Here is a 26496-nt window from a genome sequence, read left to right on the forward strand (position 1 = left end):
TTCCCACAGGGAAGTCATCCGATTCGACCTGACAGAATTCACAGGTTGATTGGGGGCATCTCATCCTCTTCTTTCCTAGGGTCCCCTTTAACTAGACTGGAGCCTGAGACCAGGAACACAGGTCAGAATTTATGGGTGCAAAAAAATCCCTCTCCAGCAGGTAACCTTATTGCAAGAAGAATGCCTCCAGTCATTTTACTGTTTGATTCAACTTGGTCATTTGCTCTCATAATGTTCTCAGTCCTAACTGTGACTATCATGTTCATTTCAGAATAAGTTGCAGTTAAAAATGGGCACAGTATTAAAGGTATGGAGGTATACTAACGTTAACTTACAACAGAGAACAACTTTTGAAGAGATATAAACAAAATTTTAGACAGATTTTCAGCAGATTCAGTATTGTTTCATGTTAACCAATTTGTGTTACTAATTATAAATTTATTTTAATTTTATTAAAAGTTATGCACTATGGCCCTCTGATTTACAATTTGATACCTGAAAATCCACCCCATACCTTTACCAAAAAACTCCACACTGGTTATTGACATAAGGACTGAAATATTGAGACCACAGACAATTTCCTTTTATTATTTATGGTATATTATTATATCAAACCCTACCAAATAACTGGCTTCACTAAGAAAACATTTTTCTAGCAAGCTGTCTCTTCAGAGCCCCCTTAATCTCATTGTTCCTGAGACTGTAGATGAGGGGGTTCAACATGGGGATCACCACCATGTAGAACACAGAGATCACCTTGTTCTGGTCAGTTGTGTAGCAAGACTTTGGCATCACGTAAATGAATGTGATGGTCCCATAGTACAGAGTGACAGCTGTGAGGTGTGAGGCACAGGTGGAGAAGGCCCTGTGGCGCCCCTCAGTGGAGCGCATCTTCAGGATGGTGATGAGGATGCAGATGTAGGAGACGGCTATGACAAACACCGTGACCACAATGATGGAGCCAGCTGTAAATGACGGGACAATTGTGGAAACAGTGATATCTGAACAGGAGAGTTTAACTAAAGGAGCAAAATCACAGAAAAAATGATTGACTCTATTTGGTCCACAGAAGACTAAAGAATAGACACAAATAGTAAAGGAGAAATCATTGACAAAACCACCTACATAAGCTACTACAAGTAATTGAACACAGACTTGTGTGGACATTTTGGTGGAATAAAGCAATGGGCTGCAGATTGCCATAAAGCGATCATATGCCATGGCAGCCAGAAGGAAGCACTCCATTGTCCCAAAGAAAACAACCGAACCAAGCTGGATGGCACATCCAAGATAAGAGATGGTGTTTCTCTCCACCAGGAAGTTTACGAGCATATTAGGTGTGACGGAAGATGATAAGCCCATGTCAGTAAAAACTAGGTGGCTCAGAAAAAAATACATAGGATAATGGAGCTGAGAAGAGAGTCTGATAAGAATGATTGTGCTGAGATTGCCAAAAATGGTCACCAGGTAGATACACAGGATGATCATGAAGAGAATGATTCGAAGGATCTGGTCGTCAGTTAAGCCCAATAAAATGAACCCTGTCACTTCAGTGTTGTTCCCATCCACCAGGGCATCCATGATACAACGTAGCTGTTACCAAAATGAACCTGAGATGAAACATTACATTAATGAAGATGTAAATTTGATGGTTTCATTTTCATTAATATATACAAAGGTTATAAAAATAAATAAATTTTTCAAGCTGAGTTTGGACCTTATTTCAGAAACCAGAGTTTATACACATATGTGTGATGCATCTTCTTTATTTTAAAAGTTAGTTTTGAAGAAACACTAGAAAGCCTACTTCAAATAATGTATATATATATATATATATATATATATAACATATACTTATATTGGCTTTAAAGCTAAAGATGAAAAAAATAAGCATTATGAGAATAACAAAAAGGAATGGTATGTATAACACAATGATAAAAGTGCATAAATATAGGATTATACAATGGAGATTTGAGTAATAACTAACAGTTATTGAATGCTTTCTAAACAATATGGACACAGGATTAAGAGTTTTATATTTATTCTATTTTAATTTCCTTGAAATAATATTATGTTCTTTAATTTTATTTATAGATGAAGAAACAAATTAGTTAACATTGTCAAAGTCTATCTAAATTTATACGCCAAGTTGTGGAATCAATATGTGAGTCCCAGGCAGTTTGAATCCAGTCCCTTCCTATGGTAACTATGCTATATAAGAAATTAAATAATGTTTACAATGAAGTCAGTCTCTTGGAAATGGGTGTATAAAAAATTACCCTTTTTACATTCTCACAGTTATGTATAAAACAGATGCCATAAGTTTACAATTTCTATCAGTAAAACATGACCATTTTTTAAAATGAGAAATACAATTTTCCCGACAGGACAAAGATTAAAAAGAAAGCAATTTAAAATTAGGGTTATGAATGAAGTCACCTATTGTAAACGTACTATAGATTTTTAATATTCATTAGTAAAATAGTGTTCTGTAAAGTAGGTTGAAATATCAACCTAATTACTATGCAAAATGTCATATGTTTAATATCTAGTACATAATTAAAACACACTCAGAAAATCAAATCATTGCCTGATATAACTATATAACAATTTAATAGTCTTCTAATTGAAGTCTTATAGAACAAAATAATATTAGATTCAACATAATATACAGCTGAATAAAGTTCTAGCCTAAAATGTAAAGAAGTTCACACAGGTTCACCCAGTGAGTGGCCAGCATAAACCTCATCACCATGTTTTCTGACTTTATATTCCTGACTTTGTCCAAAGTATCTGTTTGTCTGTAAGCTAAAGCTTCAGAACAATAAATAGAGGAAGTCTTTCCACAAGATATTTACTAACAGTAACTCCTCAAAGCATCTCAAAGCAACTGAATTTATTAACATTATGGCTGAGTGCAAATTTAGATAGTGTTGAAAAACCATGAGTTTCTAGTCTTATGGGTGGAAAATGAGGAATCCTGGTACCTTGAATCATGCTTCTTTATAGACATTAAATAGACTGTAGAAATTTAGGGCAGTTCAGCAGGGTTACTGGCTAGCTGACAGTGTGTTACATCTGCCCTTTTTCTCAGTTATGGCCGTGAGTACAGATACAACTTTAGAGAATAAAGTGTTCTCAAATGGTAAATGAAATTTAATACATCAGATAAACTCACAAAAGCCAAAGTCTTACCTCTTGACATAAGAATTCATCCTCTCGCAGCAACAAATTCAAAGTCATTGTTGTTATACAGTAGCCAGCCTATCTTATTGTCATTTGCATTTGAGGATAAATCTCTGAAGATTCTAGAGGTTGAAAGGTGAATTCCAGTTACCCAGGATCATTACACATTCTCAAGTGAATATTGAGCAGTTCACACAATCATAACTAATCTTTCAGGGTTCTGTCAATTCTCAAGTGATCAGTGTTTTTTTCTTTTTATCAAGGTGTTGACACACTTTCATTTGGTAATTATTGGGAGTAAAATATAATATATTATCTCATAGATAAATATTAGTTCTAAGTTTTCTTTGATATTTCAGGCTAAGGAATACTAAATTTCAAATATAAAAGAGTAACTTTAGCTTCATTCTTTGTATGTGTTAATTTCATAAGCATTTTATGTGATTTATGTATGGCACCCTATTCCCTGCCTTGGGGATTAGGGTGAAATGCCACATAAAGTTGAATTTTAAATAACACAATTATATAAGATATGTATATAATTTTTTCTAGTAAAAAGCATAAAATGAATGGATATCTTTAAAGTTGTATATAGAGAGAACTGTGAAGTAAAAGGAAGTTTGGATGAATTCCAGATCAGACTTAGTCTACATGCCTCAGAGGTGTGATTACTGGCTAGTGGCTTACTTGACTAGATGGATGATGGTAGAAACAGCTATTTTCAAGCTAAACACAATCAAATTCTCTTGCTAATTCTAACAGTAAGTCCTATCTCATCCTCCAGATGCACCTCCGGATGGATTTTGCACTAATAACACCAACCAACTTTCATTCAGGCCTAACTCTCTGCCAAGCACTGCACTTAACACTTTACTTAGATTTTCTCATTAAATCCTCACAAAATTTGATGAGCTAAGTATTATTATTGTCCTAATTTTACAGGTAGAGAGCTGAGGCTTATTGCAATATACTTGTCCAAATGTGCTCGGTGACTTAAACTTAATCCAGCATTAAACTTCAGGTCAGAGTGAATGCTGGAATGCACAATCTTCAGCACTGCTGTCGTCTAGTCAACTTCAAGACCTAAGTGCTAAGTCATGACCACTAGTCCCCAAATAGTCCCTGATTCACAGTTTCCTCTCCCCACCCTCAGCAGTCTGCCTAATTCCCTAAAACTGACTAGGCCTACAGTCTGGCCCTGAGCTCCAGGGCAGTACTCAGGATCCTAATTTCCTCTCATATGCTCACCAATGACCAACTCCTGCTGATCTTACTTCCTAATTCCTATCAAATGAGTCCACTTCTCTCCATCTCAACACCACAATAGCTGTCTTATTTGATTTTCCTATATGCATTTTTGGCCTTCCACACAACAGCCAGACTGAGTTATTTATTTAAAATTTTAGTATTATTCATTTTTAGGACTATCAAATTATTACATGTGCTTAGTTAAAACGGCTCATAAGAGAAAACAATGGTCCTTTGCCTCATCCTTTACAAATTCAAAGTTCAACTCCCCGTAAAAATCACTTTTGACTCTTTAAACTGTTTCAGGATTGAGATAATTCAGTATCTGTAAATAACATACTTTACTAAGAAAAACAAATTGGAATTTCTCTCTGCGTTCCTGCTATTTTTTCTACGTATTTAACTTGAACATAATTGGTACAAGGAAAAAAAAACACCGTTTTTTCCTAGCCTGAGAAGATCATTGCAGACATTATTCATTGAGTTTATTATAACAAGATCAGAACAGAAAATCAATGGGTTAAATACCAAAAAGGAGACTAAATTTTAATTCAATACTCAATTTTAAAAACAAAGTAAAAATTAATCATCTCACAGCTAACAAGCAATAGAATGTGGTGGTATCAAGTTTGAAACTTATATAACAATAAACAAAGAGGGTTAAAGTGGAATCTCACAAGCAAGTTTATTACAAATAAGCAATCCAGCTTTATTCTAGTAAAGTACAGAATAAATTCTTATCCCTTAAAGAGCATGTTTTTAGTTTCTTTAAATAATGATCATATATATTTTTTCCAACATTTTATTCATATCGGTGTAACAAGATATAATAGCTACCTTAGTTCATTGTCATCTCAAATTCTATTATGAAATAATTCAATTTTTAATCTTTCAAGTTCCAGCTATTACTATGAGTCCTCTGGTTATAATTTTAATTTTATTCAAGGCTGTATTAAATAACTTGCAGTTTAAAATTTGTATTTCCACAGCTTACGCCCTTCTTTATCGATCCAGAATTTTTATATATTCATCTATTGACATCCTGCACACCTCCACCGTTCACATTAATACACACACACAAATGCACATGCAAACTCACTCATATATTTTCCACTCCATTAGTGCTGTAGCTATAACGGAGATAGATCAGTCAAATTTTAAAATATTAAAACAATCCAAAAGAAGGCAAGAAGGGGAAGAGAGGAACAAAACACAACCTGACAAAGGGCATCTATGGAAATCATTCAACAAATATCCTTAGTGGTACAAAATTAAACGTTTTCCCCCCTTAGTTTTGGAAATAGGAAGGCTCACTCACCACATCTATTCAACAACTGACTGAAATTCCTAGGTATTGCAATAGGCAAAAGTTATAAAATCAAGAAAGATCCGATAGGAAGAGGTAAAATTGTCTCTATTTGCAGATAGCACCACTGTTCCACAGAAGATTTTGAGAGATTTCTAAAGCATGCGCTAGAACTAAATGACAAGGTTGCAGGACATACACCTAAAACATAAGAAAATAATTATATGTTAGATACTTGGAGCAAATGATGGAAAACGAGAAAAGTCCACTTACAACAGGTCAAAAAACATAAAATGCTTAGGAATAAATTCATAAAAACTCACACAAGAGCTCTTCACTAAAACTTATAGAATCCTGATGAGAGAAAATGAAGATCTAAATAAATTCCAAACATATGTCATGTTCACGGATTAGAAGACACTATACCATTAAAATGTCAATTCTGAAAAAATTGACATATAGTGAAGGAAATCCACTTCAAAATTATTTTATTAAATTTTGTAGAGACTGAAAACCTAAACCTAAAATTTATGTAGATACTGGCTGGAATAAGAAAAACACTTTTACAACGGAAGAAGAAAGTTGGAGTATTTGCAATACATCATTTCAAGACATCGTAAACCTACAGTAATCAAGACAGCGTGGTATTGATGAAAGGATGGGCATACAGTTCAAAGGAGCAGAAAAGAGAGTCCAAAAATAGACTCAAAAATATATGGTCAATTGAGTTTAGACAAATGTCAAAGCAATTCAGTGAGCGAAGAACATGTTTTCAACAAATGTTACTCGAACAAATGGATATCCACATGGAAAAAAAATAACACAAACCATTACTCACAGTGCATATGAAAATTAACTCAAAATGTATCATAGCTACAAATGCAAAAGATAAAACAATAAAACTTCTAGAGGTAAATATGTGAGAACATCATCACATTTTGTCAAATATTTCTCAGGCATTACACAACAAGCACAAACCAAAAATCAAGAAAATATATATTGATTTATATGCACTGAACGTTTGTTTCCAAAAATATTCATCTGTTTAACTCTTAAATCCCAATGTCTTAGTATTTGGATTTGGGGTTTGGGAAGGTAATTAGGGTTAAATTAGGTCATGAGCATGGGGCTCTGGTCTGATGGGATTAGTGCCCTCATAAGAAGAGGCACCAAGGAGCTTGCTCCTTCTCTCTCTCTAGGTGCAGACACTGAGGGAAGTTCATGTGAGCATACGGTGAGATGGCAGCTGCCTACAAGCCAGGAATGAGGCCTCACCAGAAACCAACCATCAAATGACACCAAATAAATACAGGATGGATATAATATTTGTAGTGCTTATATCTGACAAAGGACTTGTATTCAGAAAAGAGGTTGGCAAATTACAGACTGTGGGGTGACCGCCTGTTTGTGTAAATGAAGTTCTACTAGAACACAGCTGTGCCCTTCTGTTTACACACTGTCTGTGTCTGCTTTTGTAGTACAATGACAGAGATTAATAGTTGTGACTGAGATCATATGGCCTGTAACCCTATAATGTTTACTCTCTAGACTTCAGAAAATGTTGCCAATCTTTGATCTAGAATATATAAAGAACACTTAGAACTTAATAAGAAGTAAAACAGGCAATTTAACAATAGATGAAAGACTTGAACAGGCACCTAAAGGAAATGCATAAATGGCCAACAAACAATGAGAAAATGCTTAATTATATTAACCAGTAGGAAAATGCAAGTTAAAAGCCTAAAGAGAGATCACACACCAAGTGGCTAAATTTAAAGAAGTCTAACTATACCAAATTTTGGCAGGGTTTTGAAGTATTTTGGAACTCTCACCACAAGTGGGAATGTAAAACAGTACAACCACCTGGAAAATAGATTGAAAATTCTCAAAAGCTTTAACATCATTTCTCTAAGCAATCCCACTAGGAAGTATTTACCCAAGACAAAGGGAATATATATACACACAGAAATGACTCCAATCTTCATAGCATCTTCATTCACAAAAGCCCCAAATTGGAAACAACCCCAAAGTCCACCAATTAGTGTGTGGATAAAAAAAGAGGTATATCTATATAATGAAATAGTGCACATAATTAAAAAGAAATTGCTGATGCACACATTATTAATGAATTTCAAAATAATTATGCATAGAGAAAGAAGTCACATGAAATAGTTACATGCTTTATCATTCTCATTTTATAGAATTATAGATAAACACACTAATCTATATTGTTCAAAACCATATCAGTAGATGCCAGGTGCCAGGATCAGAGAGAAGAATGGAGTGCAAAGGGGCACACAGAACCATTGGGAGGTGATTGAAATGCTCTTTTGCTTGATTGGAGCTGTGGTTTCAAGACTTGTATACAACAGACAAATCTGAAGAAATAGTACACTTTATCTGCATGAGTTTATTAAAGTTTATTATACTTCAAGAAAATTTAATAAAATGAAAACTTCTGCACAGTGACATCAGCAACACAGTGATGCAGGAAGTCCTGGACCTTCCTTACCCCCACAAAAATACCAATTCAGCAACAATTAAAAGACAAATTATCTTTGTTAAAACTCATAAACTACTGAAAAGATTCCTGCACCCTGGGAGAATTCAAAACCAGTCTTGCTGAAGCTGGTAAGGAGATTCGACTCACCCTCTCATCAGAGATCCTGCCCCCATCACAGCGCCATACTATCAGGAGAGACTCCCAAGCTCCCCAGGTAAGAGAAGGGGTTGGTTCACACATCCAAAACCCCAACTTTTCCACAAGACCTTCCAGAGGACTGTTTTCTGTCTTGCCAGCCTTGGAGCTCTGAAAGGCAGGCACAGTCTAGCCACCCAGGGGATAACAGAGGAAGCAACTTGAGTTGGTAGACACCGTTGATCCTTTTCCCTGCTCAACACAGATCTAGGGGACAAAACCACAGCTGCTTGCTTTCCTGGGGAGGGAAAGTGTTGATAGAGGGCCCCTGAATTTCTGGCCAGGCTGATTGGTGGTGTAGAAAGGTCAAGGAATTTTGAAGTTACTTTGTCCACATGGTTATAGTGAGGGTAAAGTGTAACACTGTGGTTTTGAATTTCATTTCTCTGATGTCTAATAATTTCCAGCATCTTGTCAAGTAATAATTGGTCATTTGTATATCTAATTTGGATAGAAGTCTATTTGAGTCCCTTGTCCATTTTTTAATTGGGTTATTTGTATTGAATTGTAAGTACTCCTTATAATTCTAGATACAAGTCCATAATCAGATATATGATATGCAAATATTTTCTCCTACTCTGTTGTTGTTTCTTCACTTTCCTGATAGTTTCCTTTGAAGCACAAAAGGTTTAACTAATGAAATCTGATTTATCTACTTTTTCTTTTATTGCTCATGGTTTTGTTGTCTTTTAAAATTTTCATTCTGTTCTATGTATTTTTTAAATACTGGAGTTCCAAGTCTTCTTTTTATCCTTTACATTCTGAATGGAGAAATTCTTTTAGCCATTACTAAATGTAGATTTTTTTAGGAACAAATTCTCTTAGCTTTCCTTCATCTGAAATGTCTTTATTTCTCCTTTACAACTGAAGGCCATTTTGCCAGATATAGAATTTATATTTCAAAATTCTTTGCTTTTAGTACTTGAAAAATGTTGTGCCACTTCCTTCTGGTCATCATGGTTTCATGAGAAACTTGCTGTCTTTCATATTACTTTTTCCAAAAGAAATGATTCTTTTCTCTCTAGTCATTTCAAGCTTTTTCTTTTCTTTTCTCTTTAACTACAGTGACAGTATATTCACTTCTAGAATTTTCAAATTGGTTATTTTTTATAATGCATATTCATTTGCTGAAATTTCCTATTTCCTTCACTTGTATCTAAAATGTAATGATAGCCTATTGAAGCATTTGTTTGATGCCTGCTTGTCAGGCAATTTTAACATCCTATTTATCTTGGTGTTGGCATATACTGTACTTTCTCATTGAAGGTGTTATTTTTCTGATCCAAGATATGACATGTGATTTGTGATTGTATCAAAGACAGTTAGGACATTATATTGTGAGACTCTGGATCATATAAAGTCTTTTTTTAGAGGGAAGTTCACCTCTTGAGGTGGCCACCCAACCATCAGCTGAGTGTGTGCGTTCAGCTTCCTGCTGAGCTCTCTTGGCATATCTCTGGCAAAGAAGGAGGGCTGACTCACACTGCCTCCTTACAGATGAGTGAGATGGAAGTTCCACTCTCCCCTCTGTCCTGTAATTTCCTTCTCAGTGATAGTGTGACCATGACTTGCATGCCCTCTTTCCTCCAAGAAAGCTCATCTCCTTGTTGGGCCTCACTACTACTAGGGAAGGGGGAGGTAGAGAGCTGGTCCACACTGCTTTGTTGTTGCAGGGTGGAGGTGGATGCTCAGCATCCCACTGGTCCATCTACAGGGAGCTGGGGTGAAATGTTAGTGGCAGGAGCAGAGTACCAACTACCCCACCTCATACTTCCTCAAGTCTCATTGTCCCTGATAGCAGAGGAGGCTCATTTACAGACTGAACTCCACTGACACTACCTGGGCAGGAGAATCGGAGGGTGGGTGAACTGAAGATCAGTTCCCTACTTGGTCCCACTGAAACCTGGGGGTGAGAAGCAATACAATTTTCCCATTGGTGTTTGCATTCTGTAGGTCAGGTATTGCCAAATGTTTTCTATGCTGCTAAGGTCACCTTTTCTCCCAGTTCTTTGGCTAGAAGGAACAGGCTTTCCTGGGAGCTCTGTTTCTCTGTGTCTCTTGGTGGTTCTAGGTTGGAGGCTTCTGCAGCACCCTGTCCAGGATAAATGGAAGCAATAGAGAAACCTAGGGACTGACCGCTATGTGATTCCTCAGGTCCAAAGTGGGTAGGAGTCTGCCTTCTTCTTCCTCCTTCCAGAGTCTTCCTGTGCTTGTGTGTTGTGTCACATCTAGGGGTATTTTTGGTAATAAGAGGGAGAACCTAGAGGAATGGAGCTACTTCATCTACAATGGAACCAGAAGTCTATGCCATCAAACATTTACAGATATTTATCCAGCTTCTTATTTATCTGGTGTCAGAGAGTTAGTCTAGTGCAAATTAGCCTGACATATCCAAATGTACAAGTCTCCATATTCACTTTGAACAGAATGGGTTGACTAGAATGGAATGTGGCAGAGACAAACAAAAGTACTTTAGTGGTAAAGTATTCTGAAAGAACCCTTCACTCCACCCCTCCACAGAGATTATAACCCCTAAAAGAAGTGAAAATATTAAGATGATATTTGTGACCTTGAGCTTTTGCTTCACATTTAAAATATATATATATATATATATTTATATATTTTACATCCTCTGTAAAAAAAAAAAGATTGAAACAAAAAAACCTTATAGTGTTATTCTGAAGATTAATTGGCTCAGTACTAGTAAATCACTGGGAACAGTATCTGGAATGTAATGAGAAATCTCATAGCTCCAATTCCTAATGTTCTTACTACTGCTACTGTTACTATTATTAACATTTGTCTTCTAGAGCTTCTAACTTTCAAACCACACAAACACATAAGGGAGATATGTGATCTCTAGCAGAGAGTGTTTACAAAACTATTACTAAACCAGGCTGAGAGTCTAGTTGCCAACCTGAATTAAACAGTGTGGACGCAGTGGCATAATCTTGGTGAGCATGGTTTGTGCTCTTTTTCACTGTTGCAGCAGGATCTGACACATTCAGTCACTTGAATCAGGCTGACACTCAACAGGATTCAAAGGCAGCACAGTCAGCGGGCCATTCCAAAGCAAATGCTTCATTCAGCCATCCACTCATTTACTAATTTTCCATTCATTCATGTCAGTAGGCACTTATGCCTATGATGTTCCAGGAACTGTGTGAAAATTAGAGGTATGGGCAAAGATGAAAGACATTGTAGTCTCTGTATGAAGCCTCTAGCATTGCGGAGAAAACAAATACTGATTCTGTAGCTTCAAGTGCAGTGAGTATTCCAAAGAAAATATGCAGAGTACTATGGGGGATAACAGGTGTCCTTAATTTGACCCTGAGTTTCATGAAGGCTTCCAATAGGATGAGAAACAACATTTAGATTGGTACTTAAAAGCACAAAAATGTGTTACCCACATGAGGGGAAAAATGCATCCAGGTGGAGGTAGTGCATTTGAGAGGGTCCTGAGGTAACAAAGAAATGGACATGTTTAAACATTTAAAAGAAGACCAATAATTGATTCCTAGAGGTTGGGTGTTTAGGGACCATGGAAAAGTGGTGAGAGAGACAGAAATAAAACAGGGGCCATATTAAAGACTTTGTAAGTCATGTTAAGAATTGTTGCCTTTATTCTAAGTTCCTTGGTGCATATTAGCAAAGGAACTAAACTATGGAGATTTATGACTATGATGTGTGGAGAATGGATTGGAAGAAAGTAAGAGACGGAAGAGGAAGATAGGTTGGGGTTCTATTAGCCAGGGTTTTCCAGAGAAACAGGATCAACAAGATACATTTTTTAAAGGAATTTTCTCAGACAATAGTAATGTTTGCAATTCCAAAATCCACTGGACAGATGGACCTTTGTTAGACAGAGTATCCACAATTTGATGGGTAGATGGCAAGCATAAATCTGGTTGGAGTCTCAAGATCCAGCAGAATGGAAATTCCAGTAAAAGCTGATGTTGCAGACTTGAGCCCAACGGCAGGAGAGTGAATCCCGCTCTTTCAGAGGACCTCAGCTTTTTCTCTTCAGGCTTTCAACTGATGGAGGAGGGCCACCAACATTAAGGAGGGTAATCTGCTTTACACAAAGTCTACCAATTTAAATCTTAGTCATGTCTTAAAAATACCTTTACAGGAACATCTAGACTGGTATTTGACCTAAGAACTGCACACTATAGCCTAGCCAAGATGACACATAAAATTAGCTATCACAGGAGTACTATTGTAAAATAAGTGTATCAGTTGGTAGCTTCAAATTGAAGTACTAACAAAGAAAATGAAGACAAGTAGGAAATAAATTTTGGACTCAGACTGTACAACTTTTTGAGTGAATGTAGGCAGGTGGAAGGAGGAATACAAATAAATTTCTCTCAGATTTATTTCCGCATCAATAAATTAATTGAATGCTGGTGCCACGTACTAGGTTACAGAATACTGGAGGGGAGCTAGTTGAGGATGGAAGGAGATAATTAGTTTTAGACACTTTGTGCTTGAATTTCAACAGAGAAAAACATTTTTTTCTCAAAGAATAAAGTATAGGGAATGAAAGTGTGGTAGTCAGGATTTAGAGGTAAATAAAGCTTCACAGGAGAAACACCATCCAGTTCCCTCAATCTTCTTTAACATGATGAAGAGTCTGACCATGAACAAATCACTCCAAGAGTCTGTTCCACTCAGTCCGTGAGGAGTTCAGGAATCCTGCTCTTTCCCAGAGGCAAATCACCTGCTTTGACCTGACAGAAGAATTACAGGTTGGTCAGGGGCATCTCATCCTGTTCTTTCTTGGAGTCCCCTTTAACTAGACTGGAGCTTGAGACCAGGAAGACAAGTCAGAATTTATGGGTCCAAAAAAGCCCACTGCCAGCAGATAATCTTACTGCAAGAAGAATTTCTCCAGTCATTCTACGGTCTGATTACACTTGGTCATTTCTCCTCAGAATGTACTCAGTCCTAAATGTAATTATCACACTCATTTAAGGATAAGCTGAGGTTAAAAACAGACATGGTCTTAAAGACTTGGAGGTACAATAACCTTAACTTACAGCAAGAACAATTTCTGAAAACATATGAATAAAATTTTAGGAGGATTTTCAGCAGATTCAGTATTGTTTCATGTTTACCAATTTGTGTTACTAAATAAGTTTAATTGAATTTCATTAAAGGTTACTCACTATGGCCCTCTGATTTAAAATTTTATATCTTAAAATCCACCCTATGCCTTTACTAAAAAACCCCACACTGGCTATTGACATATGTACTGAAATATTTAGACCACAATTTCCTTTTATTATTATATTTACAGTATATTATTATGTCAAATCCTACAAAATAACAGGCTTCACTGAGAAAATATTTTCTGCAAGCTCTCTCTTCAGAGGCCCCTTAATCTCATTGTTCTTGAGACTATAGATGAGGGGTTTCAGCATGGGGATCACCACTGTGTATAACACAGACACCACCTTGTTCTGGTCAGTTGAGTAGTAGGATTTGGGCATCATATAAATGAATGTGACAGTCTCATAGTACAGACTGACTGCTGTGAGGTGTGAGGCACAGGAGGAGAAAGCCTTGAGGCAGCCCTCAGAGGATCAGATCTTCAGTATGGCGATGAGGATGCAGATGTAGGAGACGGCTATGACAAACACTGTGGCCCCAATGATGGAGCCAGCTGTAAATGAGGGGACAGCTGCAGGGATACTGACATCAGGACAGGAGAGTTCAACTAAAGGAGAAAAATCCCAGACAAAAATGATTGACTTGATTTGGTCCACAGAAGATGAAAGAAAAGACACAAACAGCAAAAGAGCAAGCATTGACAAAACCAGCTATGTAAGTCACTATGAGTAATTGAACACAGATTTGTATGGACATTTTGGTGGAATAACACAGTGGGCTGCAGATTGCCACAAAGCGATCATATGCCATGGCAGCCAGAAGGAAGCACTTATTTGAGCCAAAGGAAGCAACAGAACCAAGCTGGATGCCACATCCATAAAAGGAGATGGTATTTCCCTCCACCAGGAAGTTTACAAGAATATTGGGTGTTACAGAAGATGATAAGCCCATGTCAGAAAAAGCCAAATGGCTCAGAAAAAAATACATAGGGTGATGGAGCTGAGAAGAGATTCTGACAGAGTGATTGTGCTGATATGGCTGAATGTGGTCATCAGGTAGATACACAGGATGATCATGAAGAGAATGACTGGAAGGATTGGGTCATCATTTAAGCCCAATAAGATAAACCCTGTCACTTCAGTGTGGTTCCCAGCCACCAAGCCTACCATGACATAATGTAGCTGCTACCAAAATGAACCTGAGGTGAAACATTATATTAAAGAAGTTGTAAACTTGATGGTTTCATTTTCATTAATATACATAGAGGTTATTAAAACAAATAAATTGTTCAAGCTAAGTTTGGACTCTTCTTTACTTCAGAAACCAGAGTTTATACACGTATTTGTAATGAATCTTCTAGATTTTAAAAGTTGTTTTTGAAGAAACACTAGAAACCTACTTCAAATAATGTATATCTTTTTTGCTTTATACTGTATATCTATTATATGTTATTTATCTATTATTTATCTTATATATCTTAAATTGTCTTTAAAGCTAAAGACAAAAAAATAAGCATTATGAGAATAACATAAAGTTGTTATGTATAACAAAAAAGATAACACCATATAAATATAGGATTATGCCATGGAGATTTGAGAAGTAACTAACAGTTATAGAATGCTTACTAAATGATATGGGCATAGGACAAACAGTTTTATATTTATAGTTCTGTTTTAATTTCCATGAAATAATATTAGTATTTTAATTTTATTTGTACATGAAGAAACTGACTTCGACAATGTTAACTAATTTATCAAAATTTGCACCGCAAGTAGTGGAATCAAGATGTAAATCCAAGGCAGTTTGAATTCAGTCCATTCCTTTAGTAACTATGCTATAAATGAAATTAAATAATATGATGAAGTCAAATCTCTTGGAAATGTATGGATAATAAATAACCCTTCCTACTTTCTGACAGCTATGTATAAAAGAGATGCCGAGTTAAGCACAAGTTTACAATTTCTATCAGTAAAACAGGACTACTTTTTAAAAGGAGAAATACAATCTTCCTAATGGGACAAAGATGAAACAGAAAGGAATTTCCAATTAAGACTATGAATGAAGTCACTTATTGTAAATTTTTTTTCACATTTACACTTAAAATATTCTTTTATCAAGTAGCTTGTCATATCAGTCTAATTACTATGCAAAACCCTAAATGTTTACCCAAAAATTTCATATGTTGAACTCTTAAACATCAATGTGATGGTATTTGGATGGGGGTATGGGAAGTAATTAGGGTTAAATGAGGTCATGAGGGTGGGGCCCTGGTCTGATGAGATTAGTGCCCTCACAAGAAGAGGCACCAGAGAGCTTGCTCCCTCTCTGTCTCTAGGTGCAGACACTGAGGAAAGCTCACGTGAGCACACAGTTAAATAGCAGCAGCCTATAAGCCAGGAATGAGGCCTCACCAAAAACCAACCATCAAATGACACCAAATAAACGCAGGATGGATATAATATTTGTAGTGCATATATATGACAAAGGACTTTTATTCAGAAGAAAAGTTGGGAAATTGCAGTCTGTGGGCTGACCACCTGTTTGTGTAAATAAAGTTCTACTAGCACACAGCCATGCCTGTCTGTTTACACACTGTCTGCATCTGCTTTTGCACTGCAATGACAGAGATCACTAGTTGTGGCTGAGATCATATGACCTGTAAATCTATAATATTTACTCTCTGGCCTCCAAAAAAATGTTGCCAATTCTTGATCTAGAATATATAAAGAACTCTTAGAACTTAATAAGAAGTAAAACAGCCTTTAACAATAGATGAAGGATTTCAACAGGCACTTAAAGGAGATACGTAAATGGCCAACAAGCAATGAGAAAATGCTTAATTACCCTGACTATCAGGAAAATACAAATTAAAACCCTAAATAGTCATCACTACACACCCATTAAACAGCTAATTTTAAGGAAGTCTAACACTATCAAATGTTAGCAAGGTTTTGAAGCATTTGGTACTCTCACCACAACAGGTAGGAATGTAAAACTATACAATCACTTGGAAAATGGTTTGAAAATTGTCAAAAATTTAAACACTTTCTCTCTTAGCAATCCCACTATGAAGTACTCACGCAAGACAAATGGAAATATATATCCACACAGAAATGACTACAATGTTCATAGCATCTTCATTCACAATAGCCCTAACTGGAACCAACCCTAAAGCCCACCCATTAGTGAGTAGATAAAAAAGTAGTCTATCTACATGATGAAATACTTCTCAGCATTTAAAAGAAACTGCACATACACACATTGTGAATAAATCTCAAAATAATTATGCTGAGAGGAAAATCATATGAAATAGTATACATACTGTATCATTCTCATTTTATAGAATTACAGAAAAAATACACTAATCTATATTGTTTGAAACCAAATCAGTAGCTGATTGGGGCCAAGGTCATAGAGAAGAATGGGTTGCAAAGGGGAATAAGGAATCATTGGAAGGGAATTCAAATGGCAATGGCTCTTTTGCTTGACTGGGACTGTGCTTTCACAATTTATATACAGTAGATAAATATGATGAAATTGTACACTTTATGAGCATATGTTTATTATACTTGCATTTGATTATTCTTCCAAAAATGTTTTTTAAAAAAAAAAACCCTGCACAAAGATGTCAGCACAGGTGTAGGAAACCCTGGACCTTCCTTACTCCCACAAACACACCAATTCAAGAACAATTCACAGACACATTATCTTTGTTAAAAAATATAAACTAATTTAAAGACTTCTGAACTCTAGGAAAATGCAAAACCAGACTCACCGAAGCTGTTAAAAAGTTTTGCGACACCCTCTCACCAGAGATCCGGCCCCCAGCACAGCACCATACTACCAGGAAGAGAACCTCAAGCTTCCTAGGTAAGGGGAGGGATTGGGTCAAACACCCAGCACCCCAACTTTTTCCATAGAGCTCCCCAGAGTCCTGGTTTCTCTCTTACCAGTCTTGAAGTTCTGAAAAGACAGGCACAGTCTCACCCAGGGGACAACAGGGTACGTGGCTTGAGAGAAAGAAGAATTCACAGAGAGGAAGCACTGAGTTCTGCTGCAGTGGAAGAAGCTGAGAAGAGCTCCCAGAGGGTTTCCACCTGGGATTCAAATTGCAGCTACATTAATTATAGGTGATGTCAGAGACTATTGGGTCTCCAGGTCTCATTCTTTGTTCAACATTGGATTATAATTTGGCTGGAAATTCTCTAACCACCCATTCCAGAAACTTCACTATTCCATTTTCACAAACGTCCCCTGCTAAGTGTTAAATCCTCAACATCCTAACTTATTAAATCCTCAACATCCCCAAGTAATTTCTTCAACTTTTTCATTTCATTAATTATTTTGAGGCTCAATTTTGAACCATATCTAAGTTTTCTATGTCAGCATCAGGTTCAAGTCTCAAAAGGCTAAACACCAGAGCCATGAGGAAAATGAAACTCTTGGTAGCACTCTGGTGTTTCACTTGTTAATTTTATATATAAAGTAGATTATACAAAAAGAATTTATTAAAATGTCTTTTGCACCAAAATAAGAAGTTCTTTTTGGTAGACTTGTACTAATTTTCAGTAAGCCCCTCTTTTATGGTGTGACTATGAAGCATATTAGTGAAGTGAAAATGTTGAACATTGGAACAGATATTTAGTTATAGCCAACCATTCTTTCCAAGTCATAACATAGCATTTTCAAAAGAACAGAAATGTATTGTATTCCACCCCTCTCAAAAATAGGAAACCATCTTCAGTCAAAAGTTAATCTTGAAAAAACTATGAATTTGACTTCTAGCAATTTCAAGAGATTAGGTGGCCTATAATGACAGGTGAGGGAGATATCTGAATAGAACTGGAACTCAGCTGGTTCTAGAGATCAGAGAACTTACACAAAGAGTAATGAAGAAATTTTACGCTGGCATAGAGGACAATAAAACTGAGCTCAAGTGAGTAAGAACAATCAGAAGCCAGCTTTATATTTTTTCATTCACAAGAACATATTTTACATTTTCATAAGGATGAAGTCATAAACACAATTCATATGTTCACTACCATTGATGTTTTCTTTCTCCATCTCCTTTCCCTAATTCTCAATTTGTCTCCTCTCGTGGCATGGGGTTTATTTACATGTCTGTGTCCCCACAGACTGTGATGTTCTCAAATCCAGTTGTGAAATAGGGAAAACAGGAGCTTACATGGCAATGGAGTTTGGAAAGAAAAGTACGTAAAGAGAGATGGAGGAAAGAAGTAGAGAGGAAGGAAAGAATAAGTAAGAGAAGGAGCCAGGGAAGGAGAGAAGATAAATGAGAAGAGGAAAAGAAGAGAGAAATCCATTGTTAATACCTCAACTGTCACAATGTTCTGTGCCCCACATCCAGGAGATTTGCCCTCTTTGTCAACTCTCTAACCATAAGACAAGTTCTTCTCTTAAGATCTTCATTACCCATTTTAATTCTTACATTGAGCCTCTGGAATAGGTATTATTTTTATTATTCCTGTTTTGTAGATAAAGAAATTAAGACTCAAGAATTCAAACCATTTGCCCAAATTCAAACAGCCAATAACTAGAGAGTCAAAATCTAGTACAGCTCTTCCAAACCCTACCCCCTGTACACCACCTTCCAATATAGAGCTCACTTCAGACAATGATTTTCCTGCAATTTCCTTTATGGCTTCTAGCTGAGAGGATGACTGTCTATATATGAAACCAGAGTCCTGATGCTTGAACAGAGAACTTTGAGAGTGGCACTCGGAAAAATGAGTCACAGTTTAACAGTAATTTTATATTGGTTGGCTCTAATAACATAAATAAAAGAAGGATGTAGGAAAGAAGGAAGAGGTAGAAAGGAAAGAAGGAATGATGGAGGAAGCCCAGGAAGGAGAAGATAAATGTGAAAAGGAAGAAAAAAAATTAAGAAAAACCAATTATGAAGATTTACCCCTATGCTTTCTTCTAAGAGTTTAATAGTTTTAACTCATATTTAGGTCTTTCGTCCATTTTGAGTCAAGTTTGTATATGATGTGAGGTAAGGTTCTAACCTCATTCTTTTACACGTGGATATCTAATTGAACTGGTACGTTTGTTGAAAGTACTCTTCACTACACATTGAGCGGTTTTGGCATCCTATTTGAAAATCTATTGACCATACACATGTGGGTTTAATTCTTGACTCTGAATGCTCTTCCTTTGATCTATATGTCTTTCTGTAGACCAGTACATACTGTTTTGAACTATTGCTATGTACTAAGTTTTAAAATTTGGAAGTGTCAGTCTTCAAACTTTGTCTTTCTTTATTTTTTATATTCTTGATCCCTTGTAATTCCATATGAATTTTAGAATCAGCTTGTCAATTTCTACACAGAAGTCACCTGAGATACTAACAGGGATTGTGTACAATGTATACATGAGTTTGGGGAGTTTGGCCATCTTAACAATATTATTTTCTCAAGCTATGAACATGGAATGTTCTTCTAGTTTTTTAGGTTTTCTTTCATTTTTTCAACAATATATTGTAGTTCTCAGAGTATACATTTTGTTCCTGTTTTGGTAAATTTATTCCTAAATATTTTATATTTTGATGCTATTAATGGCATTGTTTTCTTAACTTCATTTTTGCATTATTCATTGCTAGTATATAAATATACAACTTTTATATATTAATCTTGTATCTTGAGTTCATTTATTACTTCAACAAACTAGTGATACACATAACAATATAGATAAAGTTCAAAAACATTGTGCTGACTGAAAACAACTTTACAGAAAAAGGACATATCGTTTGACCCCATTTTTAAGAATATCTAGGGAAGCTGGAGAGTATCAGTTGAAGCTGTAACTAGAAAAGGAAGATATAGAGAGATGTAATAAAACTGTCTTTGAATATCAAGGAAGGAGACCACAAGCCAAAAAATCTGAGTGGCCTCTAGAAGACAGAAAACCCAAGGAAGTGGATTTTCCCCTAGAACCTACAGAAAGGAGCCTAGCCCTTCCAATTCCTTGATTTTAGCTCAGCAAGAACCATATTGGACTTCTGACATCCAGAATTGTGAGAAAATAAATTTATATTGCTTTTAACCACTAAGTTTGTGGTAATTGTTAACAGCAGCAATAGACAACTAAATCAGTATGCTTTTTAGTGTATAGTAAGGGAGACCACTCCTACCTCCACTCACTTAGAACCTGGAACCATGCATTCTGGCTCATACTTTTTTAAGGCACATTTCTCATTCTGTACTACAGCAACTCAAACTCGCAGGTGTTCTCTGTTATCTGGCATCATAACCAAGCCATCAACAGGCCTGATGGAAGGAGTCAAATATAATTAACCTTCCACCAGGTAGCTAGCTGGACCCTTAGGGAATGGTGCTGTCCCAGGGTCAAACTGAAATATTTTGTAGGCAGGTTGTCACTCAGTAATGGTGGCAGCCAGATCAATTGTGGCAACGGGAAGTCCAGAGAAGACTTAATCTGGAGAAATTTTAGCATCAGAGGCAATAGAAATAGAAAAGGAAAAATGGTTCAGCAAACTTTCAGCAGTGTGCTGCGTACATTCCAAAGGTTGAAATACCCTAACAAAAAAAAATCCTTATTTATTCACCCCTCCTCCCCTCGCCAGAGCTAGATCTTGCCAATTGGCTCCTAGTAGGCTGTCCTTTGGGGACTCTTTAAGTTATGTTTTGGAATAGATTCCTGAAAGGGAAGAACCACTAGCTAAGGGACGTTTCAGATATCTTCTGAGTTGTCTGGATCAGGCTCATCTGCAGGGGTAGATACTTTGGGAGGGATCCTGTTTCTCAGGTCCAAATCACAGGACAATAGAAGCTTTCAACCATCAGTATCACTGGTTCAACCCTTAGATTCTCTGCATAGACATCTCTTTCAGTTGATGAGATCTTGGATACCAACATTTCTCTTTACTTACCATTCAAGGATTCTCAGACGCTTCCAGCTGTTAATTCCAAACACTGAATTCAAAGAGCATACAACCTATTTGAAAAGGTTTTTGCTTATAGATGCAAGAATGGTGAGTGGTGGAAGGATAAAGCAAATATTATTTTTTTCTTTCTTTGCTAGATGTTCGTATCTTAGTGAATCTCTTTTACTTTTACACTGAAAATTTCCTTGAGAATGACATAATGAAATTTGTGAGTTTAGGATACTATGAATGTGAACTAAAACTTACTTAGTACATTGTCCATTCATCTGCAGAAGAGGTCCTCATTATAGAGTGCTTATTATTAAAATCAGATTGGTTCAGGACCACCAATGTTTTCTAGCCATCAGTTTTCCCATGGCCTCTTTAACCTCCCTGTTCCTTAACTGTAGAGGAGGGGATTCAACACGGGGATCACGACTGTGTAGAACATAAACACCACTTTGTTTTGCTCACTCGAGTACCTGGACTTGGGCATCATGTAAATGGATGTAATGGTCCCAAAGAACAGAGTGGCCACTTTGAAGTGGGAGGGGCAAGCGGAGAAGGCTTTGTGTCACCCCTCAGTGGAGTACATCTTCAGGAAGGAGAAAAGGATGGAAACAAAAGAGAGAGCAATGATAAACATAGTGACCCAGGTGAAAGAGTCCAAAGAGATGGCTGGAATTATTTCAGAAGTAAAATCATGAGAACAAGAAAGCTTCAAAGGTGATGAATAATCACAGAAAAAGTGATTGATTTAATTCATCAACAGAAGGAAAGACTTAATAAACAGCTAGTAAATGTCCAAGCGTTCACACATCCACCCAGGTAGGACATCCACACTAAGAGAATGCAGATTCTGGGGACATGTGGGTGAATTAGAGCAGTGGTGAGCAGATGGCCTTTGGTGGTCATATACTCTGGCAGCCAACAAGAAGCACTCAGCTGTCCCAAATGTGACTCCAGAACATCATTGAGCCACAAAGTCAGCAACAGGGAGAGAGGTTCCTCCCATGAGGAAGCCCATGAGCATGACAGGTGTGATAGGAGTACCTAATGTCTACAAAGGCCAAATGGCAGAGGAAAGGTACATTGGGGTATAAAGCTGAGGACTGCTTTTGATAAACATGATTGTGCTGACATTGTCCATGAAAGTGACCACATAGATTCCTAGAAACACAACAAATAAAATGGCACAAACCGTAGTATCCTCTGTTAACCCCTAAAGAATGAACTCTGTCACAGTTGTTGCGTTTCCAGTCTCATTGTATACCGGGAATGGTGCCCACTTTAAGAAAAACAAGTGCATATTAGAAAGGGAGAAAATATAATTTGCATACTTATTTTTACAATGGTTATATGATAAAAATTTTAAAAACACAGAAACTCGGGTGTACTTCTGGTGAGAAGTGCTCTTATACATAATAATTCATGTAAAACTTGATGTTATATATGTTCATTGATGTAAGGCCAAGAATACCCAGAAAATAATGTTTAAACTTAACAAACTTAATACATATTTGCATCACATTTTTACTTTAGAAGTTCCTTCAACATTGAAGATGAACTAAAATTTCAGAATAATAATATTTTTCCTTCAAATTTTCAAAGTTAAGAATATAGAATATACACACACACCAGCATCACAGATGTTCTCAGCCAGCTATCTGTCACACTTTCATTCTTAACAGAAATGCTTAAAAATGGTATATGTGAATTAACTGAGCAATAACACGACATGTTATAAATACCTTGTAATTGTGTATCTGAACTCCAAAGTTCTAGCTTCTTTATTTTTATTCTGTATGCAGCTAGCAACTTTATTAACTAGGCACAGACCCCACACTGAAGGAAAGCTTTAAATTTAGAGAAAACGGATGTATATGGCACAAATTCACAGTTGGTTATGGGTGCCTTTATGGCATGGAAGTAACGTATTGTACAAAAATGCATTGAGCTTTGGAGCCATACAAGCCTAGGGTCAGATTCCAGCTTTGCCACTGACTATCTATGGAATCTTAGACAATTTACAAGTCTTCAATTCTTCATTACTTTATTTTTATAAAATATGTAACTCATAGTATTATTGGTTTGAATAAGATGACGCACATGACAACACCAAGCATGGCTCACAGAGGGAAGTGGATGCTCAACAAAGGATTATTTCCTTCGAATAATCAAACCTTAAGTTTTAATACAAAAATGAGAAACACACACTTCTATAGCAATATAAAATGAAAATTATTACCTGCTGATGTTTGTACCTCAACAATAGGAACAGATGAGAAATAATCGTCACTGTAAAACAAGGCAACAGTTATGAGATTTGCCGTGTTTTGGGGCATAACCCCTTGAGTACATTACTTGCTTGTGAAAATTCCACTGAAAATCCTCAAGATGGAGAAAGTTGTAGGTACACATGCTCATGGAATATATCTTGTCTAAAATCTTATATACATTTTTCTAGTGGGCATTAGTGTTTTTAATGAAAATTTTGAGGGATTGCTAAAATTATCCCGTTTTGTGACTCACAAGAATAAACTTAATGTAGCATGCATAATTTCATTTTAAATTAGAAATCCTTCTGGGGAAAAAAAAGAGCTCACATTTTTTATATAATTCTAGATGACATTACCTTTTTCAATTAAATATCTTACTTTGAAATAATTATAGATTCACATGCAGTTGTCCAAAATAAAAATACAAAAATCCCTATACCCCTTACTGAGTTTCTCTAAATGGTAACATCTTGCAAAAGTATAGTACAATATCACAGCCAGGATGTTGAAAGTGGTACAGTTAAGATACAGATCCCTCATGTGACCTGTTACAGCCCAAATGGCTCCCCCCTTGTCTCCATTCCCTCCTTAACCTTTGGAAATCCCTAATATTTTCTTCATTTCTATAGTTTTAACATTTCAAGGATTGTATGGGGCCAGCCCCGTGGCCAAGAGATTAAAGTTACACACTTCCCACTTCGGCAGCCTGGGTTTGCAGGTTCAGACCCTGGGAACGGACATACTCCACTCATCAGCCATGCTGTGGTGGCATCCTACATACAAAATAGAAGAAGATTGACACAGATCTTAGCTCATGGCTTGTTTTTAATACAGAGCTGAAAAAAAAAATGGCTAGAAATGGAAAACATCTAACTAGGACAGGGCAGAAGGAAGAGGTCTAGATATTATCCAAAATGTTTAAACTGGACATGAGAGAGAAAATCCTCAAAATGAGAAACTGGTTCTTATGAAGGACAGCAAAATTCTCATGAAAATTAAAAATTAAATGTGTATATCCTTAGTCATAAATATGAGAAAATATTTGAGCATGTATATTTGAATCTGTATTGGTAGGGTCAAGCGACTTTATGAAAAAAGCAGGCTTTATTGGTAATAGAAGCTGGGATTATAACAAAACAATATAGAACAAGTAGCATCAACAAAATGGGGGAAAATATTGCAATGGCTGTTACCAAAATAGGGTGACTGGATAGCATGCTGTGTTAATTGTGAAAGGATATAAACAGAGAGGAGCAGAAGGCACGGGAGTCTTAAAGTGAATGAAGGACCATAAGTAGTTTATCTTAGGCAAGAAATGACTCATGAGGGAAATTGACAAATTATTTACTAGTCCAGTGTTTCAGTTCTTAGAAGGACTGAGGATATGTAAAATATCTATTCAGTACATGGAAGAGCTATCAAATAGTCACAACTGTACCAAATTGGAATGAGCTGCCTTTGGAGTTAATGAGCTTCTGCCTGAGAATTAGTGAAAGCATTATAAAAGAGATTGAGGTGTTAAAGTTCTGCCTGAGCTACTGTGACTGTGTGACCTTTTACAATCAAATCAATGTGGATATTCTAGGATTCAGCACAAATTAACCCACTATAGTCTACACTATATGAAGAAAATGCTTTGGGTTTCTCGAAAGAGTACTTTATTTCTGGAGACTGCAATCTCTTTGTTCCTATGTAGTTTAAATGTTCAATTGACACCTGTAATAAAATTAAGAAAGGAAGAGAAGAAAAAGTCTTATAAAAATAAGTGGAGAGGAAATGATGGAGCAGGGAAAGATGAAGGACAGACTATTCAGAAGGAGAAAAAGAGCTGTTGTAGCTGAGAAAATAAGAGAGGAAATTTCTATTCGCATGTCAACAATTTCATTCCATTTTATCAATTATAACCTTTTCTACTGGAAGAAAATTAGGACAATTCAGTGTTTTCCTATTTCATTTAATATAAGGTTTATTTACTCTTGAAAACCTCTGTTCTTTATTGCAGCATTTTTATTGTCACAACTCCTCAACAACAACAGCCACAAGCATTCCTATAATTTGTGTTCTAAAAGCAAACCAAAATTAAAGAATAATTCATTTTTCCTTCAAAGATTCAGTGTTAAGCAGATTGAATTTACACACACACACATACATATATGCATACACACACACAACGGTATCATCAGCCATGTGCTCAACTGGCCACATGTCACATTTTTATTCTGATCAGAGATGCATGAATAATGTTATATGTGAATTAACTAAGCAAAAGCATGCCATGTTATGAACACCATGTAGTTACATGTCTGAACTCAAAAATCCTACATATAACTAGAGCTAGGAATTTTATTGGCTAAGTGTGGACCCAAGACTGAATAAAAGCTTAAAATTTTAAAGAAAATAGATGTATATGATACAAATTCAGAGTAGGTTATAAGCACCACACCCCAAGCAGTGCTCTCTCTCCCTTTGGAAGAGGCATTAAGATATAAACAGGGGTAAACTGGCCTGGCTTCTCTCCCTAAAGGACCACCATGTATACCCCTGTTAGTTGCCCAGAGCCCCTGTAGCTTCTATACCCTTTTAAAAAGAATATTCTTGGTATTTTAGTAAACCTATGCGATTGTGATACACAATAAAGTTTGATAATCACTGCCTCAGTGTTCTCAACCTTAACCAAACATCAGAATCACCTGGAAAAGTAAAAAATATTAACGCCTGAATCTCATCCCAAAGATTCTGATTTAATTGATCTGGAGTATGG

The 26496-nt window shown here is 36.3% G+C and overlaps 1 protein-coding gene and 2 pseudogenes across 1 annotated transcript; all 3 read right to left on the reverse strand.

Moving 5' to 3' along the window:
• Positions 1-636: 636 nt before the first annotated feature.
• LOC106833139 (olfactory receptor 5P76-like) lies at positions 637-1581 on the reverse strand. The gene has a single exon (XM_044752651.2). The coding sequence runs from the start codon at positions 1579-1581 to the stop codon at positions 637-639; it is 945 nt and encodes a 314-aa protein (XP_044608586.2).
• A 12175-nt stretch (positions 1582-13756) lies between these two features.
• LOC106833063 (olfactory receptor 5P76-like) lies at positions 13757-14719 on the reverse strand (annotated as a pseudogene).
• A 7075-nt stretch (positions 14720-21794) lies between these two features.
• Positions 21795-22765, reverse strand: LOC123278969 (olfactory receptor 5P3-like; annotated as a pseudogene).
• Positions 22766-26496: the final 3731 nt, after the last annotated feature.

Source organism: Equus asinus, chromosome 20 (genome assembly GCF_041296235.1).
Source record: "Equus asinus isolate D_3611 breed Donkey chromosome 20, EquAss-T2T_v2, whole genome shotgun sequence".
Classification (NCBI taxonomy): Eukaryota; Metazoa; Chordata; class Mammalia; order Perissodactyla; family Equidae; genus Equus; species Equus asinus.

What these genes read in the sequence shown, in the direction of transcription:
- LOC106833139 (XM_044752651.2), bottom strand. Translation starts at nt 1,581, where the DNA reads ATGGATGCCCTGGTGGATGGGAACAACACTGAAGTGACAGGGTTCATT.